The sequence below is a fragment of the Malurus melanocephalus genome, unplaced genomic scaffold, assembly GCF_030028575.1.
Source record: "Malurus melanocephalus ecotype Western Australia unplaced genomic scaffold, MMel_1.1 scaffold_100, whole genome shotgun sequence".
Classification (NCBI taxonomy): Eukaryota; Metazoa; Chordata; class Aves; order Passeriformes; family Maluridae; genus Malurus; species Malurus melanocephalus.
In genome coordinates, this window is record NW_026623332.1 from 1,775,068 (window position 1) to 1,797,353 (window position 22,286).

General features: G+C 41.5%; 1 protein-coding gene across 1 annotated transcript in view; it reads right to left on the reverse strand.

The window, feature by feature from the left end:
• Nucleotides 1-22,286, reverse strand: part of DCBLD1 (discoidin, CUB and LCCL domain containing 1) — a 45,351-nt gene that overhangs the window by 12,417 nt on the left and 10,648 nt on the right. Inside the window, exons 2-7 of the mRNA XM_057368987.1 lie at nucleotides 17,378-17,590; nucleotides 6,929-7,066; nucleotides 6,586-6,637; nucleotides 5,771-5,843; nucleotides 4,027-4,160; nucleotides 79-119 (exon numbers count right to left, since the gene is read on the reverse strand). Of these exons, the coding sequence (XP_057224970.1) occupies nucleotides 79-119; nucleotides 4,027-4,160; nucleotides 5,771-5,843; nucleotides 6,586-6,637; nucleotides 6,929-7,066; nucleotides 17,378-17,590 (651 nt within the window). The remainder of the gene's footprint in view (nucleotides 1-78; nucleotides 120-4,026; nucleotides 4,161-5,770; nucleotides 5,844-6,585; nucleotides 6,638-6,928; nucleotides 7,067-17,377; nucleotides 17,591-22,286) is intronic.

Here is a 22,286-nt window from a genome sequence, read left to right on the forward strand (position 1 = left end):
CCTGACATTCTCCTGATTATTTTTWAAAACTTTTATGGAAAATATTTAAATAGCTAAAAATAAAACAATTATTCTTACCATTCGAAGTGAATGTAAACCGCTTATCTGACAGAGAACCTCTGTAAGAAAAGAAAAATATAATTCAGCCTTTCATAAAGTGCTCATAGGAGYGCTGAGGTACAGCTTCAGAATCACTTTTCATCCAGTAAAATATCTCTGACTTTCTCTGTTGGCTGGTTACCGACCCCCATAAGAGCACTCAAGTGCATCTCTTGCTGTGACTAAATTCAAAGAATTTTTTTAATGGTTTTGAGTATTTTTTWATGCTCCAAAATGACTCCCCATTGCATCACCCTGTTACTCCTGCTRCTTGTGAAAGAGTTACACTTGATGGAGACTAAACCACACCAGCTCTTRCCATTCCTACTTCGGCTACAGGTGTGTCATAGGATGAAAACTGGATGAAAGCTACTCCTTGTTTTAATCTGGGTGGGAACCAGTTCTGTTATAACCATGGYCAACATCTCCCATCAGGAATGGTTCTTTATGCTCCATTAACCACATCTATGGCTCCCTTTTTCTTCCTCCTTCTGACACRGACTGTTTTGCCTCAGGGGAAAGCCATTTCTTGGGCCACTCCACTGCAGCCCTGCACAATGCAGGACAAGATAAAATCACCAGTCTAAGGGAAAACTGAGTTTTCCTTGGCCTCTCAGGGAGCTCCTTTCTAATTCCCAAGGAGATGCCCCTGAGRTTTCATTCCAGAAGCAATGAGTCCAACTGGCTGCCTAATAAAAAGAAAAGCCAGCGTTTTAACATGAAATTAGTTTGGATTTCTTGAAAATCCRCCCCCTTTGCTGCCACTTCGATTAGCTGCACGCTCCACTGGCCCCTTTTGAAAAGCCTTGGCCAGCGTGACTAAGCAGTRAAACAACTTCTGCACTAAGCATGGAGACAGTTCCCTTTCAGGCTGCCTTTTCTTTGTTGCTGGCCAGGGAAATTTYCCCCGAGGTACTGTCTGCAGCCTCACCACGGTGTGCAGGGCTCTACGTTTTGAGAGCACTGCAAACGGGGAATAGAAAAGTAGTCCCAYGTCAAGGTCAATAAAAACACTGCCTTTTTTTGTCACTGAGGGAAAACTAATGACTACAGGCAAACGAAGCCCTTCAGAGCTCTGGGTGGGAGCTGATTTATTTGGGCATGTGGGCGGCTGAGTAGCTAGAAGGGGAAACACAAGCCCTCCCTCCCACATCTTCTCCCCAGGCAATCCTCAGGGGCGATCAGATGCACTCTGCTCACTTCAAACCAGTTTGACATCACAGCCAAAACATATTTTGATTTCTTAGTGAATGCAAAGCAATCAATTTCAATAGAAAAGRAGAAAATAAATACCTATGTAATCAGTAAAACCTACCCAAAACAGCAATCACAGTGCTCCTTGAATACTTATAATGAAAAAAAGTCACCCAGAACCCTTCCAAATAGAGGGCTGCAAATTTAGCAAATAGAGGAGGAGTACAGCATTTCTGAGGTCTACAAAGCTATGAAATCAAACCAATATATTTCTGCTGTAATTCACTAAAGAGGACAAACCAATTCAGTAAGTGGTAATTCATCAGTTACCTAATGTGACTGCTGGAATTTGTCACACAAATTCCACTTTGTCCTTTAAGGGAGGGTATCACCCCATGCTCCTCATTTTCCTGACAAGCTTCAGGATCCTGCCTTTTTAATTTTTTTTTGCAAGAGCTGGTCTCAAGCAAGCTTTTCCTAGGCAGTGCAGGTTAACCCCAAATCTCATCTTTCMCTATTGACAAGCATGCAGTCTTTTAGATTTCCAAGGAAATGCAGCCCCTTGGGCTCCACTGCAGCATCTGCGGGGGCAGGTCCGCACATGGATCATGGCAAGAGAAAACCTCACGGATGCTGCAGCATAACAAGCACACTGAAAAATGGAGTGGGGAGGCCAAGGTCAGCTCCTGCAGGGTGCTGGGTGAGCGAGACATAACTCCATGTTAACAACACAGACACTTAACAGCTCGATGCACTCCAGCAGCAGCGTTTGATGAGGCCAATTTCAGCTCAAGTCACTAAATAATTTAAATCTTTAATACTGAAATCCACTATAAATGAGATTTTAAAAGCTTGAGCAAGCTCTTATTTAAGGCCATCTAAAAAGCTCTTAAGGCTCTGCTGTTCAAGTACCATTTTTTTCTTGCGGGCACTGGCTCATGGCAGGATTTTCCTTCAGTGTGTAGGTACCGCAGAACAGGGAAGCCATGCAGTTTTGYAGATTCCCCTTAGAAAAGCTTTTTTAAAGCATGAAATGCATCGGTTCATTTTCTCAGTAAACAGGCCTGCTGTTTCTAGGAACACTTTGCCATGTTTTGAAATAAAAGCGTTTCCCTACATACTCCAGCTTCCCTCTCCTGGGCTCACAGCAACAGCTCATCTGTTCTAGAGATTGTCCCAGCTGCCAGGTGTGGCAGAARCATCCTGGGAAGCGCTGTGCTGACACTCCCATTTTTCTCAAAGCCACCTAGTTGGCAGGCATACAGCCCAATATGAGCCCGTGGCTCCCTGTAGAAAGTTATGGTTGTTTTCTTAGGGTGATTCCATCCCTTGGAGATGTACATCGTGCTCAAAGATTGTCTCTGTCTGCCCCTACAGCCCTTCCCTACAGGGGTTCTGCTCCTCCTTCAGGTGCTATCTCAGGGCCCTCACATTAAATGAGCCCAATCCCCCAGCAGGGGCACATTTGCAGTTTTATACATTTCATTCTTTGCCCATGAGCTCTTGCACAGTGAAATAAAAATACAGATGGGTATCACAGCTCCCTTACATTACATGACTTTGTGTGCAACTGGTTGAGTTACTCCACTAGGATTCTCAGGGGTCACAAACATACAAATGCGTGTAAACAGCTCTAACATCTTTAGATAAGGCAAAAAATACTTAATTTAGGTTTTCACTAAGCTGGCACATGTAATGGAAAGAATCTGCATTATTTGTTTTATGGAGGGGCTTGGTGCCTGAGTAGAGTTCTCAGTCCTGTTTTGCTTGAGACAAGTTTATATTAATTTTYCCTGGCAATTAATGTTCAAGAAAAATAGAAAATATTTAGGCTGTATTSTTCTTTGGCTGTGATCTACACACTACCCAGATTTGTATATTCCAGTGCCATTATATATAAAGCATTTCAGTCTGTGCTGAAGTTTAAGCACAGCAACAGAGCACATGAATACAATTTCTGTTTCAGTGAATGAAACCGTGATTGTAAAATTGTCAGGAGGGTGTGAGAAATCACGGAGAAAATGGGAAAATAGTACAAAAAATACATACTGCCTTAGCTCTCATRGGCTATGGGATGAAAATTTCCCGTCTTACAATAGAAAAAAAAAAGGCCTCATGTAAAATCCAGATAACATTTGAAAATTAAAAACTATAAACCAACTGGAATGACAGAAGTGGTTGCTGGAAGGGCTTACTGTGCTGGATAGAGATTAGAGGATTTATTTCTACTTCAACAACAGTACAATTAAAAGTCAGAAGATAAGCAGTAAATATTACACCCTTGCTATAAATATTCTAAAAAAGAAAAACTCTTATCATGTCAAAAGCACAATGTTTAAGGAGTTGTTCATTAAATCCCCTATGGCTCAATGGCACTTTTTACTCACTTTTCCTAGCTTTTTTKAAACTTTAACACGAATTTATCATGATTTATTAGCACATCGATTAAAGGTGTTTATTGCAGAGCATCGTACTCTCATGTATCTGCTAAACAAAGTCATTTGCGAATATGTTTTGGAAAGAACAGAAGGGAAAAAAAAAGAAAATATCACCCTCCATGGTACAGAGCCACTGAAAACTTGGAACCTCTTCCTATCTCCAATGTCAACACTATTTTAATAGTGGATCCACACCTAACATCCTTTCCTCCCCAAAATGGTGTCCCCACMTCCTTGTGCCGATGTGGGCAGTGCCCTGTGCCCGGGATGTGCCAGCCCCACCCGTGGTACTCACTCCAGGGAGGGGACACCGTTGGCCACGACGCCCTCGTAGCGGCTGATGCCCTTGTGCAGGGTGACGCTGATCTGGCCGCCCAGCTCGTCCGCCACCACGCCGGCGTGGATCGCAGATTTGCACAGCAGCGAGGTCTGAAAGGCAGGAGCCAAGGCTCACAAAATCCATCTGACAAACTGCTAATGCTTTCCTGTCCAAGCCACCAGAATACAGGGGTTACAGCTCATAAAGCAAAAGCTCAAGAGGAATAAGAGGCAGAGGAGGGAGAAAGAGCAGTAATCTGAAAAAATACACGTTTCCCAAAGTAATTTTTCTTTTCCAATGAAAAAAACAAATAATCTGCTTCTGAGAAGGTGCTGTAAGATTGTCACTCCTCARGAAAAAAAAGCCAAAGGCAAGGCAACGCTTCCTTTGGAAGATAAATCAGTAATTCCTTGGTGTGCGTGCCTGAAGGCAGACCTAACTATTACTGCACCTTAGGATTTGAGTCATGGCATGCATGAGGGGATTTGGCTGTGTGTTCACTAGCTGCTGCTGGGTTTTCAGAGCAGTCATTTCCCAATATCTCAGGTGGGATAGGGCTGAAAAATCCAGGCAGGACACCACTGGGCAAGGGCAAAGCAGGAAAGGGACAGAGAAAGGTACAGAGGAGCCCTTCCCAGGGGCTGCAGGCAGAGTCAAGCTGGGTCACACTGGGGTGCTGGGACAAGCTAGGGTACTGGCTGTCCCCTCCAGGGAGGGCTGGGGAGGGTGGAGGCACAAAAGCAGCAGATCTCCAGGGAAGCCCTGCAGGTTCTTCCCTTCAGAAAACCCTCCTTWATGGTGGAGGGAAAATTTCTTTTGCAAATTCCTCAGTGCAGATAAAATCTGCATGAGGTCATGCCATGTGCTGCTTTTCTGTCTTAATCATCCGAACCAAGGGCAGAATAACTCCAGCTAATGAGAATGCAATGTGGCATTTCTTTGTTTCTTCAGCTCTGCCACCTTTCAGGCTGGAGCCGGCACGCTTGAATAACTGGATGAACAGGTTAAACGTGAACACGACTTTTTGGAAACTTGGCAGCTGTGATAGGGTGGGATTTATCTTCAGTTGTATGATTAGGCTTAGTCCTCTGTGAGAGAGGTAAAGATTTCTCAGGCAGCACAGGAGAAGAGTCTAGGGTGAGGGGCACAGAAGGGGCAGAATCTGAGTGATATGAACTGTGGATAATTGCAACAGCTTTAACTTACTGAGTTTAAAGAACAAAAAGTTAAAACAACCCAAGAGGCTGGTAAGTTATCGGTGGGATGTGATTAGGCAGWGTGTAATACTTATTTCATCTCAGAGCAGATACTAGGATAGTGCAGCCATAATCTTAAAGACCACGTGTTATTGAAATATATTTGTTTCACATGTGGACAGCTAATAAGTAAAAGCTAAAATCAGAGAAATATTTTGTACATGGATGAGCACTACCTCAGGAAGGACAAACACCAGGCAGGCTTTTTCCAGAAAGCCAGAAACCACAAGTCAGTAGGTATATTTGACAATCAGTGGACTTTGTTCTCACACAATTGATTTGTCTGTTTGRAAAGTGTCTCTGTGTGCTAATATACTGATAACTTATATACTGATAATAAAAGGTATAGCAACAGAGCCGGCAAGAATTACTGACAAACTCAAGCAGCTAAAGTTGAAATCAAGTTGTTCTATGCTTGTTTCTTTTGCCTTTATAAACTTCCCCTCATTATCTTGTGCACTTACATCTCTGTATCCTTCTCCAATATTCCCAGAAATGTCACCTGCTATGTCTCTGCAGCCAGCAGGACAGTATCTGCTGCAGTGAGAGAAGAAAGACTTGTTTAAGACATGAACTGCAGTGACAATAAACACAAACAAACTCATATAAAAGRAATGCTCTCTCAAACCAATAAATATTTTAGCAGTAATTTCTGGCTGATGCTCTTTTAGTGAGTCTAGGAGCTAAATGAATGGGCCCTTGGGTTCATAGGTGCACTGGTTTCAGTAGCACACAAAGAACCAGACAAGCAGTTTTGCAAGGGCATTTATTTCTGTTTATGCTGATTATTTGTGAAATGCTACCATACAAGTTTTCAGAATAAGATAAGAAGACTAGATGTACATGCAGACAGCAGCCAGAAGAGCACAATTTATTACCATTTCAAACCTATCACAAAGTTCAAGGAACCGAGAAATTATAGCTTGTCCTCAGATAATCTTGTATCAGCTGGGATGTGATCTGCTCCCAGAGGAAGCACTGGAATTTGAGGCTACTTTGAATTTCAAAGTGGAAGCTCTTTTTACATATACCATGTATATGTATGCTCTTAATGAGATTTGCTGAGAGCTCTGCAACTCCATTCCATAATTTTTCTGGGCCACAGACTTCCATTACGCACTACTGCTTCTCACAACCAGGCCTTAAACCATTACAGCAYTGGAGCTCAAAAAAATTCACTTCTCCAGAAAACCAAGACTGTTTAACATTTTTTAACCATTGAACCAGTTGACAGATAGAGCAAAGCAAGCCAGAATGCAGAGCTGAAAATCCTCTTTACCTGAATTCAGCCTTTGTGTAGTGGTTTGCTCGTTCCAAACAGGTGATTAGATCTGTGAAAAGTTTATAAATGTCAATTCCCATTGTAGGATGCAAAACTACAGACAAATATTTGGCTAAACATGAAATKACATTTAAAGACCTCTCTGTATAATACTTAAGCTATTACATCTGGTTAATGTTATAACTGATCCTTGCACACATGCCATTAAAAATACCATGGCTCATGCTAATCTCAAAATATTTAGRAACAAACATTCAGGCTAAAGCTCCAAGTGTGTAGAGAAGATATTTAAAAGGGGGACTATGCCACTAATCTTCTACTGCATTTGATTTCACCTCACCTGGATGATCACTGCTGGCATAGGACAACAGAAAGCCTCGTCCTGACACGTGGGATCGGCTCTCAAAGTGAATAGTTGCCTCATTGCTATCTAGAATGATTTCTTTGGGGACAGGCATCACGTTGCCACAGTACGGCCCTGCAGACAGAACAAAGAAGATTTCAAAGGTTTAGATGACATAATTAGGCTGCAATATTCTCATGATTAGCGAAGAATTTCATAACACACTCGTTCTCTTTCAGTACCAATCCAAATGCTGACAAAAGGGTTTTGGCTTCAGTYCTTTATGGGCATGATCTCTAAAGTCACCCTGACAAGGAATGGCCAGGATCCAATTGTCTGTCCGTGGCAGCAATTCCAGCACCCGYGTCTCTCACCACACAAGCCTTAAGAGAAAGATTAATGCCCTTCGACCTTTGAAGCACAGCATGCTTACAACCAGCAGYAACTCATTAGAGAAAATAACCCTACATTCAAAGGCAATCCTAGGGATCTAGGCAGGGTCCCTGAGATAAACCCTCCAAACACACACAGCTCACACCGTTGTGGCACAGCAGCCAGACAGGAAGGATTAAGACCAGAAACAGCGCACCTGGTTTTCAGGGACCTGCATGCCACAAGCCAAGCTGTGCTGCAAGGCAGTAACACTTCCCTTAGAATATTTCTTAATCTTTTTCTATTCAAAAACACCATTAGACCATGGAAGTACACAATTCAAGTCTCTTTCAACAAAAAAAAGAGAGGGAAAGGGAAAGATGAATGGAGTTGGACAGGGAGACAGCAGCCTTGCGCTCACAGTGAGTTAGATAAGGGTTTTATAGCTACCAACTGCAGTATCTCGGAACAGTCTTTGGGACACTCCTTTCTTGTGACAGCAGGCGTGCCCAGGATTCCTAGTAATTACATTTGCTTCCTCAGAAAGTCAGTTCCCGAGGGGAGTGTTCCTTTGAGATTGCCACAGTCTTTGCGCTTGCCTTCTGTCACCGTACCTGGGTGCAAACACTTGTGCCTAGCTGTCCTCAGGCACAGATAATACACAAAATTCAAAGCACTTTGGATGTACTTGTTCAAATTTATGAGTCTGTTTACAATACAAACTGCAAAGGACAGGTTTTTGTAAAATGGCAAACAGACTTTTTTCCCCAGAGGAAAAAAAAAACCAAACGACCCTTTACAAGCCCTCAGCCCATCTGTTCTGTTGAGGTGAATGACAGCTTTTGTGTCCTAGAGCAAGTCTTTGGGATGAAAAAYGATCACTTTGATATTTCCTAGACAACCTCATCTTGGTGGTGGTGGCTACTTAAGGGCAACTTGGAACTGACTCCTGAGACACAAGAAATTACCTTCGCATCATGACACAAATTTGATGAGTGATGCCTGTCGTAACAGGCTCCTAAAAGTTCATTCATTTTGCTTGATTCTCTGGGTTAGGGATTATTTACTTTATTTCATTTGGACTTTATTTGCCTTATAACAACTGTGAGGTCAGCCTATAGAGTAGCCCAATTGGAGACAGTGACAGCCAGCTGTCAGCAGAATGGGACAAACAAAAGGAGGAATTCTTGTCCTTTTGKCTTATAAAAATCATATAGTAAAGCCAGGCAGGCAGAGAAACAAGCAACGAGTGTGACATTTCCCTGGAGTACTCATGTGYTGAAAAATGACTCACGACTTAGTCAGAGAAAACAATGTCTATAAAAAGGGTTAAACAAATTGCTTAGGAAATGAACTTATCAAAAAGACAGCATCTGACACTGTGTCATACCAGACAACTGCACGAGTGATTTATTTGAGAAGGTCTTTTGTGTCAGGTTGCAGTGGGAGAAGTAAAGTGCTAACTTAGATTTTTTTTTTTTTTTTGAAAGAGAGACAAAGGGGGAAAAGACAGGGAGCAATGTGCATCTTGAAAAAAACCACCTGAGAAGCCTTTAGTCCTCTTCTTCTCTCAAGGACTGTCTCTACATATTTTCGCACAAGTGTTCTTTGGCCCTCTCSCTTGCAGTGATTGGCAGTGCCCTGTCTACTTTGGAGGTATGATTTAGATGGCTGATTCACTAACCACACATGGGCTGGATCAGGGATGATTGTCTCCTCCAGTAGCAAGTCTACATACGTTCCAGGTAATTATACAAACAAATCACACATCATGAGCAAAACCAATAAAATAAAATACAACATCGTCTAGACACAGATATAGTTGCATAATCCAATTTAAAGCAAGAAATTCAGAAGCAATCAGCTTAAGAAACCAACATTCGATGTCTAAAGACAAGTTTCTACTATTAAGTAATAAATCCAAAAAGGTTACAGGCTATGGTTATCTTCTGCCCAGAGCAGTTCTGGTGTACCAAGAGACTCCCATGAGTAGCTCAAAATTAAGGGAGCCTAAAATTAATTACTTAAAGAATATAGAAGCAAAAGAGTATATACACAAGGAAGGAATATTTTCCACAAGTTTGTAAGTTTTCTGCCAAGATTTGTAAGAAAAAGATAAAGGGGGTGGTGGTGGTAGAATTTATTAATACTACAAAATATTTAYTTATTCTTTTGTTGCAAACTAAGGAAGCCTTGCAAAAGATCTCAATATACTTCTCAGTAATTCAGGTAATACCACATCAGCACTACATTGCCAGGTCCTCAGATTTGTCTGGCTTCTAGCAGAGTTTTTTTCTATCTTATCAAACACAAAAATAAATGCTGAGAGGTAGGGTTCAGCAAAAAGTGTAAGCATTATCTCACCTCTATATTACGGTTCTTAGAGAAACTGATCAGACACCAATTTGACTTAAAATTTCTTTACTCCTGAAAGAACTGGAGACATGTACAGTCTGGTTTTTAGGAAAAGGTGCCAATTCACTGTTCTTGGTGCTTACTGTGTTTAAAATGACCAGTGTAAAAACACCCCTCTGRTCTGATTTACCTAACAATACTGGGTTTGTTTTAGTAGTATCTCTCCTTATTTTGCCAAGTTTTTGCAGAGTGGCCTTTTTAACTTCAAATTCTCATTTTTCCCCTAATCAATTTATTTTACATTGATAGAMTTCTAAGAAACTTCCTAAAGGGACAACTAGTAATGCTTAGAAAGTAAAACTTGTTCAGGGTCAAGGCAATTCTTTGGGTTCAGTTTTGACTGATGMGAGTATTTAATGCTTTCATCTGCTTTCTAATTTTCTTTAGAAAAATAACATCCTTGTCTTGACGCACCYCTTCCCATGCACTTTTACACATCAGTCCTCTATTTCCTCTCATGTTGTAAAGCCAGAGACAGGGTAGTTTCTCAGGCTCTCTGCATTCTGGCTTGCAGTGTGCCTGATCAGATGCATTTGCCATAGACACAGTAGAGCCTGGTTGGTTTGCTCTCCACTGACTCCCCATTACCTCTAATATGTGTATTGTGAGAATTTATAGACCTTAGAAGACTAAACCCATCCGGCATCTCTACATGTTAGACTTCATSTGAAAACTGTATTTAAACTACCCAGCATTTTCCATTTGCGACTGAGATGACAAAAATACTTTCATTGTTTACTTTTAAAACTCACCCATATGTGCTCCCCCATCTTGTCTTCCCATTCCACCTGGGATTTATCAATTTCCCTGGGCTGTTATGTGAAGACTGTACAATCATACTGAAGATGAGGGATGATAAGAGAAAGCCCAGTAAGAAAATGAGAAACTTGCTTACAGGGCACTGTTAATTTTTACTGCAGCATTTGGACTTGACTCTGGATAAATATTTAATTCCTAAACCTGGGACTTAGCCAGAAGTTTTTTAAGATCCCTTTTGAGAACTGCCAGATCACGTTATCAGTTTTTCATCTTCTAATGTTAGTTGTGAGGTGGGTTGTTTTGCATATTCGGCTTGAAAAACGAGTCATGAATGCTGATCTCTCTCAGCTTCCTGTTAAAGGGACTTGGCTGGAGCTCTGCTGGGCTAAGTAGGCAGGATTATTTGATTTATGTATAAGAACAAAGGAAAGAGTTTGATTTAATAAACAGATGTGTTACATCAGTGATGAAACTGAGTAGGTGTTCTCTATTTTTCAATATTACTATATCTAGACGCCAGGGCCTTTTTTTCTTTCTGTGTCTCATTAAGAAGTTGACCCAACTGTGGTTCCGTCTGTTCACTCCAGATTCTTTTTTTACATGTATATATATATATATAATTCTGCAGGAGAGATATTAGGGGGTCTAAGGATTTTAAGTATACTAAATTTAATAATCTCCATAATTAAACTAACTTTTAATGCCTTTCCTCCAGAACATTTGATCTGTTGGTATGGTTTAGATGGCTTAAATAAAACACTTTTATTTTGGAATCACTGTCTCCAAGCAGTATTAACATCCTGCAAGATACACAGCAAATTGTCTCGTGGATATCCTTTGGCTGGCTCCTCTGGAGACTGGGGAGACTATTTTACACATTGTTTATTTTTTRAATGTTAGCAATAGCCTACTGCTTTTGTCTTTTCCATAATAGTGTTGTTTTGCAAATCTGATGATCTTTACAGCATTGTCTCGTTTTATGAGGTCTCGTTTACTTCTTCTGTCAACCAGGCTCTGGCACAGCTCCTGAGCTTTCTTTGTTGAATCATGTTTTTTTCTACTTCCCTTAAGAAGTACTGTGCCTAGAGGACACTCTTCTTTCACACCAGCTGGCAATGCCTACATGCTGTTAGTTTCTCTAGTTCTTAATACTTTCTGCCTCTTCTCTAAGGCTTTTGCTTCCTTTTAGAAGCAACTATTTTCCTCTTTAGCAAKTAAATGGCCGGCTCACTATGTTCATTCTGCTTTCACATYCCCCCKCTTCATTTGAAATCTGCAGTTTGASATTTGTAGAGGTCTTTYAGAAGTTTAGTTTGGGTATTAAATCATGATGTACTCTGTTCAACAGAGAATCTTCTCCCTTTTTGCAGTCTTTACTTGAAGAGTAAGCTGTGGATGGCAAGCAAGCTGCAGCAACAATCCATGGATGTGCCTCTAAAAGATTATCATGTCTTAATGCATTTGTTTGGGGAAAACAATGTTTTGAATTGTAGGCTTTTCTCAAACAAATCAATTTGGAATTACCTCAGTAGCTGGGGAAGGATCGGGGGATACAATGAACACAGATTACATTTCAGAGGTAGAAACTCATCCAGCATGCAAGACTTTCACAATAGCTCACAAAACCAGCAAGGATCTGTTGTATGAAAACACTTGCCCTCTCAAAATTCATCTCCATCTCACCTTCACACAAACACTTTGATAAGCAGTAACTCTTCCTCTGCCCCTTCCAAAGAGAGGAGCTCTCTGCTCCAACCCTGACATGCACGTGTGCAGGGGGAACCAGCATGACCCTGCAAGGACACGCCAGGAGACAAAAGTGCTGCTCCATGCCCTCCCTTGCAGGATGCAGGGAAGGTGGTGTTTAATACTCTGCAGATATGAGATGACAGAGCAGTCAGGATGAGACAGCCTGGTTATCCGACATTTAACTGTGCAACACAACCTGACCTCAGGCTGAGCGATAAGCATTTCTTGTTTTAGGAAAAACAAATATAACTTTCAGTTAATGTTTCCAAAGARTTGTGAAAGACGGTAATAAAGGAAAGAAAAAGGCATCTGAGGTGGGTTGGGGGGGTAATCACAACTTTAAAATTGAGTGCCTGGGCCCCCTGCACAGGCTGTAGGTCTGTCTGCTTGACCTTAGGTGAGATCTTCCTTTTAACATTGTTGTGGTTTTAACCAAATCCAAAGACAGAAACAACAGCTAGGAATTCTGAATGAAGAATCACAGTGTAACAAAAACCCAGAGAATAATAACTGCATGCAGCKAACAGGAAAAACGTCCATTTGATAAAACAAACCATTGACATTCTTTGTTGCATCAATCCTTCCAAAGCTGAAAACTCAGGATACTGCAACCACTCAGGCRAAACCCAACTGTTAAAAAGAGTTTTGCCTGTTAAGAAACTGCTCGTCTTGATCTTCAGCCTGAACTTGTCTGGGCATTTCTCTGGGTTTCCTGAAATACCAGAAACAATACAGTAATAACAAGTTTCCTTTGAGGGATGAAAAAGAAACCTGGACACACCCTTTATTCAAACAAGATATTTATTTCAATAAATAATAARGAGTGACTGGTTTGATGAATCCCCCCAAGTCATAATGACAGGCAGGAGGCATCTGAAGGCACTGTGTACTTTTAGTGATGGGGTGTGGGGAGAAGAAAGCATTTTCAGCAAATTCTCTRTTTCACTTTAGTTACCAGCTGTAAATTATGCAAGAATAAGTCACCTGCACTAACTCTCCAAATTATTACTAGTCACTCAGCAGCTCTGACATCCACCCCAGAGGAACACATCAACCTCCTACTGACTGCAAGTGAATGAGGAAGTAAGTAGGCACTTATCTCTTCTTTCGTCTTTCTCTCAGTCAAGACTGATGATCATCTCACAAAATTAAAGGAAAAAAATAAGCCATTAGATGGAGAAAGAGATAGAAAAAAGCAAGAAAAAGGGGTCAAAAGAGGTATGGAAACCTGATAGAGACATGAAAAGAAGCAGACTAAAAGCAGTTCCTGTCGAACTTTTAAAACATTTATGATCCACCTTCATAAGTAGTGCAAATTTTGTTCTTGAGAACGACAGGGCTGACATGGTTAATCTTGTTTTCACATATCCCTTTAACTAATTAAAAAATCAGAAGCTCTACTTCAGAGCTCAGTATTTTTAATATGCTCAGATAATGCAATTAACTCGAGAAGAAACGCATTTCGGTAAAGGCTGCACCTTGTCTGCACTGTGAGATTATGCTCATATTAATTTTCTGTGGGACAAAAACCACCATATTTTAATCCAGTGRAAAGCTGTGCCTTTGAAACAGAACATGATCATCTATTTATTTCTCCTAGAGASAACACGTGCAAAGCTGTGCTAATATTTAAATGTTTGTGAGACAAAGGTGACTCAGTTTCACCAAAACGGGTGTAAGACTACCTTTGCTGACTGATGATTAATATTTTCACATCTACGTCTAGATACAGAGCTAACAGCTTGAAAGAAAAGGCTTGCTACAGGTTCCTTCCTCTAGTGAACACTGAAGAAAATAATTTGCAGGGTAATAACTCAGACACTCTTCAGACACTGTATGACTCCAGTTTTAGAGCTTCATTAAGATAATTTAAGTATTATCTTTTAATTTAAGTATTGGATAAATGTAAATTCAATACTTGCTTTTGCAGGTCCATCAAAGCTGAGAAGTACCAAAGAGGAGAGGAACTGTAGTGTCACATTTGTGTCTTAGGTGTCTCAGAAAGCTTCAGTAGATCAGCATACAAAAAAACACTACATGCTTGTCTAGGAATGAATTGTACTCTTTTATCTGTCTACAAAATTCATGGAATGTCCTGAACTTAAATAAAATCTGCATGTAAGTGGTCTCATCTGGAGTCACCAATTCACAAAAGTAACACCAGTGTTCCTGCTAACACAAATCAATTAATCCATTAATTTGTATTTAACAGCTTCCCCTTAGTGCATGGAACATAAATACCCCAAAGACAAATTGAGTTACTCCTTGGTGTATTGCAAGAGTCCCTGCAGATGGTTATAATGATGAATGAATCACAGTGAAACCTAAACACTGGAAGAAACCTGAAAGGAAAGCAATAGTTTATCATCTGGAGTCTTCTTTACGCTAATTTTATATTTGCACACACGATCTAGTATTTTGCCTCTGACCAATTTTCTAAGCTTTGGATATACTCCTCAACAGATGTTTGTACTCATACTGACATTCAGAGTGCTGTCTTCTGAAGAGCTGAGGAGATCAGCATGATATTTAAAACATATTTCCCTTTGGRCCTAGTTGTTTTGTAATTGCAAACCTCCTAAATAAAGAGCAAAAGCTGCGCAGCCCARTTTGAAACATTAGGAGTACTCACACTGCCAGCTCTCATACCTCGCTTTTTAGGTTTTCCTTTCTAAACCCAGGTCAAATGCAGAAAATGCATAAAGATTAGTTTTTAATTGCTCAGATGTTTTCAGTGCCTGCAAAATATTTTCAACTCTCCATCATCCTATGAAAGAACTTTGATGGCTAAGGTCTGTATCTCCTTGGCTGGAGGGAAGATATTTACCTGTCTGTAGATGCTYGGGAAGAGGGAAGGGTTGCAAAGAGGGGACGTGGGGTCAGAAACAGCTGAAAGTGTCCAAAAGGACATTTAACAGGCTGAATGGATGTAGCAGAGCTTCTTCACAGGSCTCCTTTTGCTTGCATAAAAATGCATATCGAAACCCAAAGCTATAGCAAGACTGTTGAAAAAAATGACTTAGAGAAGCTCTAATCTCATCTAAGAATTCACATGTCTTTTAAAACATAAGCAGCATCATGAATTTATGCCTACAGAGCTATTTCCACATCCATTCTGCAAAGATTTGCCTGAATGTAGAGACTCTAGGTACGCTGGTGGGAAAGTTTACAGCGAGCTGCAGACCACAAAAACCATTACAGATGGCATGTCTGCCTAAGCTATAAAACTGGTTTAATCAGATATGACCAGAATCTGCTAATTGTGCAGTTCATTACTGAGAATGCAAATTATAGTTCACATGCATCAGACATTACCAATCAGATCTGAAAATGGGTGTGGGAATACTTTAAAAAAATTAATTATGTGAACTTGATTGCATAATACACAGGTATTCTGTGCATATACACGGAATAACTGCAGGATAAACGACATGAAGATRCCTTCAGGCTGATCTGTAAGGAGCCAGAATTTCAATCAACATCCAAGCTTCACTTTTCACTTCAAAAAACAATATATTGATTTATCCCTGTTTCTGAGAAGATACTTGGATTAGAAATGTCAAAACAATATCAATAAAAATTACTCAAAAATATGCTAATGAAATATTAACCACCTGTTTGTTACTGTCAAGTGCAGACAGACTGCTTCASGTGAACACAACTCATTACTTAGTTATGAAACAGATCACAGAACCATAGAATGGCTTGGGTTGTAAGRGACCTTTTAAAGAGCATTTAATTCCAACTCTCCCTGCCATGTGCAGGRACCTTCCACSAGATCAGATTGGTCAGGGCCCCATCCAACMTGGCCTTGAACATTTCCAGGGATGATGCATACACAACTTCTCTGSGYAACCTGTTCCAGTRCCTCACCACCCTCAGAGTGAAGAAAGGAATAAATAAYATTAAAAAAAAAATCCCACACRTGAAGAGAGATGTTCCTTATGCCTCAAATTGAGCTCTGTGCAAGGCTTAGATATCAGCATGTCACTGCCCACTCTTAGTGCAGGTTGTTTCAAAATGTAATACCTCCCCCACGAGAACAATAATTACCTTTACCTTCCTTTGTGTGCAAGCCTTTAATACCTCACTTGATCTTCTCTTGCCAGATGAGTGATAAGCCTATCATGCTGATAAATGAAAGGCAATCAACCCTCCTTACTACTAAGACATCCTAAGAGATCTCATCTTTGGAGATCCACATACWTTTCTGAGCCAAGCAGCGAGGTGGAAAACCTATAGAGGCTCTGTGCAGCTCACGTCTTCATCCCATTTTTCCCTTGAATCCATTCTGCTTGTTAAGCCCAGTACAGCACATTTAGCCTCAGMTGACTGAAAGGTTACACAGCCCACTCCCAGTAGGCAAAATTTTATGAACTGTCAATTCAGGAGTTTATTCCTACACTGTAGAACTCCTTGCAGCTTTGAATTTAAATTTGACTCCTGAAAAAGGGCACATGACTTGAAAATCAGTTTGACTCTTCAAGAAAGTGCAGATAGAAGTTTCAGTGACAACTGGTTGGGAAAACCATTGTGAGGAAGGCCTCAGGTTCTCCCTGGGGAGAATCCTGTTGCCRTTATGATTGTTTTAAGTGTACAGCTACAGCAGATTATTTGCTTATCTTCCTGTGCAAATCTCTTACAAGAGTGCAGTCTGGCTGCATGCATTTAATATCTGTAAGTATTAAAGCCTGTACATCAGTAAGGTGGCTGATACGAGCCAYAATAAAGGTTATCTCCTGTCTGAGMCATGGAACACCTAGGAAAAGAGCACACAGGATCACTGACTCCAATTTCTCATCTYTGTGAGTCACCTTTGCCAGTTTGTGAGGAAGCTCTTTCCCCACACAAGAAGGGAACAGGGCTGATATAGAACTATAGACTTGCTATTCCCAAACTGTGATAGTCCAGCTCTGCAGGTCTGAAGGGACAGAGCACAAGCCCTCCTGGCCTCAGCAGCCCTTCCACTGCACAGCATGGCAGCACCCTCAGCCTTGGCAAAGCTACACAGCGTGAGGGACAATGATATCCCACACAGAGAAGGACACACTTGAGTACAAAAAGAGGAGGAGAGCACAAAGGCTGACATTTCCTGCATTTAGCTAAGCTGGTTTTACTCACRCATTGGCCATGGCCTTGTCTCTTACATACCATGCACTGTTGAAGAGCTCTGGATGCTAAGGTAGCTGGACTCGCATTTCTGTGATTCTATGTCCARGTCTCCAATTTTCAAGATCAGGCGTTTCCCTGGAGGCACTTGGATTTTCTTTTCACAAAGAGTGTAGTTTGGGTACGTCCCAGGATAGTTCTTGGATGCCAGCGTSCCACTGTCTTGATACATCACTGTGTGCCCACATCCATCCCCTGCAGCAGGAGAACAAAAAGGAAGAGAAACAAAATGTATTCCTTGATAAAAAACATGTAAGAAAATACTAGCCACATAATCACRTCTCGTGCACTTTTCCCTTTTAAAGAAGTATTTTGTAATACTACACCTCAGTTTTGTTGCTGTTGGGACATAGGTAACTAAAATGAATAGTCACATTTCTCTTGTAAAGCAGCAGAAAGGAGGGTTGGAAACACTGATGGACCAGGGTGTATTGGACAGTATTGTACAGACAGGGTCTCTCTGGCTTTCTGCTTTGCAGCCAAACCCTACTGAAACCTCGATGATGCAATTCCACACGGAAGAAGCAGGATCTTTCCTTAAATAATTTTCTCCCAGTTATCAGTCAGCATTTTATCTCCATAGCAATCGCCATCAGAGAGTGTAACTGAGTCATACACAGAAGCACAGACATGATTTAACTGCRTACTATCACTGACCCAACTTATCCTATTTTTCTGTTTGCCTTGTGCCACCTGCACAATACAAACAGCACAGGGGATAAGGCGAAGACACAAGAAGGACTTCCAAAATGGGATGTGCAGTGTTAATGGTGCACAGGCTACTTGGCAGCAGCACACCCAGAAATAAAATGCTGCTGCCTCCTAGCCCAGGGGGTGAGGACAGGTGTCCTCAAAGTGTGTCTTCATGGCACTGCAAAGGAGGCAGCTCAGCTTTGGAACCTTTCCTTGGAGGGGAGGCATCTGAGGAGCAGCTGCAGCAGATCAGAGGACAACAGGAAAAGGCACGTGGAAATACAGGGGGGGATGTGTGGACTGACATGGAAAACAGGAAGCATCCACAGAGGGGGAAGGAAGCAGGTATCAGATAAGAGACCTTGACTACTAAAGGAAGCAATTTTTACTGAACTATTTAAAAGCATACTAGTAACTTAAAATTTGCATATTAAATCTTAWGCCAGTCTATTTTGCTCAATCTCCCAAATAATAGAAACTTTTTTGACAGYGAACTAGTGTCATACACACATGCATTAACAGTGTGTGCCCTGCCCCTCAGTTTCAGGGCAGTTAGGGCAACTCTTTTCGCAGGAATCTTGCATACTGTTATCCCTTATTTCGGCAAAACTGAAGTTAATCCAAGAAGTGTTAACAAAATAAAGAATCCCACAGAGCTGGGAATTAACAATGTTCACTTTAACTACCCAAAATTTTACTTTTGGGGATATTTTGGTTAAATTGTTTTGGTCTGTGCCATTTTAATTACTGTCTGAATTTCCTTCCAAAATCATTAGGAACAACAAACTTAAGGTTTGATAGGATTATTTTAAAATGAACAAAYAGGAATGAAGTGCTGAAAAAGAAACGTGCCAGACCAAGGGCTGGGGGGAAAGTGGCATGCTGTGCTAAGATAAGGTCCAAGCTATCCAACTTTGACTTGCTACCGTATAATTACACTGTCATGTCATCCAACTCACTCAACTGCTTTTCCACAAGCAGACACRTTTATTTTGAAGCTTTGGCATTACTACTAGCTTTGTGGCCTGCTATTTTTTTTTTCTTTTGTTGCAGATTTATGCTGGGAATAGAGGTGAATAGGAGATACAGATCCAAAATCATATCACCATAAAACATATTTRATACATTTTTTTAGATCTCCTTTTTCACACGCTTTAAAAAACATCTGGTGTTCAAGTTTTTTAACCAAGCACTGTTGATTTTAGGATGCACAGGAAGATACTCAAAATGAAAGACAAGCTGGCCTCATGAGCAAATCACTTCTTAATAGAAACTTTTGGCAGTGGAATGAAAATATAAAGAACTTTATGGTAGATGTGCTGTCAACTTTCTGAACAGAGAGAGGGGTCCACAGCAGTCAGTCAGTGTAAAACCAGATCACTTCCAGCAGGACACAGGACAGCCAGGATGTCTGTGTAGCCAACTGCTGTGCAGTAAAAAAAGAACTGCCCATGGCCTTTAATTTAAACTGCATGTTTCTAACTGTGAGCATYTATTTCAGCTGGAATAAAGAAACTACAATACTGAGTTTGGTTTGCAACTTATCCTTACTAGGAAGGAAAAGGAAAAACAAAGGGAAAGTTACAGAACCACATGGGGATGAGCTCCTTAAAATGGAAAGTCTAATGTTCACATTGACTTCATCTTACCGGGCTACATTCTGGCCTGCATCACCTTTGTACAATGCCAAGTCTTTTGTGGTACAAAATGTTGCTCAAAAAGGTGTGAAGACCTTGCTATCATGACAAGACCCTGATGACTGTCCAGGTCACAGAGGCTTATATTTCTACAGAAAGTGTAGAGGCAAAACTGCATGAGAGACCTCAGCCTGCCATCCTCCTCTGTCGAGGTCATACAAGGTCTTGTTCCCCAGGAAACTCCTTTCTTTTTTTGTTAAATCTGTCTTTGAGCCAGAGCATTAACACCAGAACATCTTTTGAGCTAAGAAAGCACAAATGCTATTTTCTGACTTTTCACTGGTGGAGCATGGCCATCCAAACACTCCAGCAGATGAGAGGAAGGCTCAGCATCAGCCTGCACCTAAAACATCCCTGGCTGTCTCAGTTCTGCCTGCCTGCCACAAAAGAAGAGCTAATGATAAAAGTTTGTCACAAGAACCAAAGTAATGTCCAAAAAATCAGACCAAGTCCTAGTAAGTATTGTTTCTTACAGAGAAAGCTGGCTGCAGCTCTGAATTTTGAGTTTCTCAGCAAGATTAAGATTTTTCTTTGCACTGAAATTTGCTGGAAAACACACCYTACAGAAGGAGTCAGAAGGTATAGAATGAAGGTAGAATACAGCTCAGGATCTGACATKCAAAGAGAGAATTCATGACTAAATGTTAATAAAAAACTCACAGATATAACATCRCTATATAACAAGAGCTCAGAAACAGAGGCAAGTAGTAAAGATTTCAAAGTATATCCCTAGTCACATTTTCAAATGTAAAATGTGAGCAATACTGCCATTAGTTTTGTTCTTATTATCTTCCACARGAAATTTTGATTTTCAGTAGAAGTGTGTTGGCCAAACTTCACATACAYTGACTGAGTTGAAAACACAACTCCTTGTCCTTATGAAACTATGGTTTAAACACCTGATGCCACACTCTTTTTTATAGGCACAGCTCTTCTGGATGGAAATATGTTTATTCAACCAGTCAGTTTGACACAGAATTTCTTGCTGACACTAGATTTTCACTTATCATTACTTTTGAGAACTGTTTTTCACCACCCCATTTGGCAAGAAGCTGGCAGACCTGCCTCAGACATCCAGGTTTCATCACTTCTCACCGGACAGGAGCAAAGCAACATATTTGAGACACAAGGTTCTCAACAACCAGGGAATCTCAACCTACTCAGATTTAATAAAATATCTCTTCAGGAGTTATTGAAAACACAACAAACATGTTTTGTAGGACAAGTTCCCACAGGCATTTGAATCAAGACCAAGATCACGATCTCTGAATCGTGGGCGACCACCTGTTGGCCGACATGCGGGTTGTACCAAAGATCACACAGAACTGGAATTAAGGCTGTTTACCAGAGATAAAAGTAATCTCCCATGGCAGATGATGGAAACGGCTCCCCAAAAAACAAGAACTACAACTGGCACCTTCTGCCAAAGCAGCAGGCACACCACTCCTGCCTCGCCCTTTCTCACATGGTGCTCCCCAAGTGAGCCCTGGGGCCCCACAGGAGACAGCAGCACATGTCCCTTTGGAGAGGACACGAGGAAAAGCCAAGTGGCTGGCAGCTATTCCCACCCTCAGACACACATTTAATGGATGCACGTGGGACAAGGTGGAGATGTATCTCCAAGCAGCTGTGGCTGACTGTGGCTGCTGGAGGGCCCCGTTCAGGGTCTMACCTGCCCAGTAAGGACACAGGGATGGAGTCAATGCCTACAAACAAGCTCTGGCCCATACTGTGAGCTGCTTGGGACACCTGACAGATATTGGGGCTTTGGCAAAATGGTGGCAGTGCCAGCAGCAGCACTGAGATCCCTGAAAATGCTGCTGGTTCCTCCAGGTACGCTCCTGCCACCTGGACTGACTCTCTCCATCCATCCCTTCCCCAGCCCAACACACCAGCTGAACCATGGTGCCTCACTCCTCTGCTCCCTGGGCTTTCCCACACCTTGGCTGCACAAACACGTTGACGTGCCCAACACCTTCATCCAAACACTCTGCACATTCCCCTCTGAGATACAGAAAAGGCTACAGTTTTTCCAATAAGTGCTATAAAAATTTCCATGTGCTGCACCCTTCAGAAACATGTTGATTTGGTCAACTACAAAACAGTAACGGAGTATGATAYCAAAGCATTTCCAGAAGCATTGCTACAATATCCTGGCAGCAAGCAGCTGCCCTTTTCATCCTTCTGATTCACCCTCACGAAGCGATTCATAACAGCCTTGGACTCACTCCAGCATTAAATACGTGTTACACCTAGGCGTGATCACGCGCTCAGCCTGCAGCTCCCAGCCCTCTTCCATTCCCTTGGACGAGCCTTGTGCAGCCCCAACATTTCCCACTTGGTTACAGACCACTGCTGCCTGATGCCCCTTGGCTGCCCACTCTTTCCACCAGGATGAAGTCCCCCAAAGCAACCTTATTTCCCTCCCTGCCTCCTCTCTCCCAGTTCGACATCCTTCTGAAAGCCACCTTCAAGGTGGTGCTTGGGACAAGGCAAGCTCC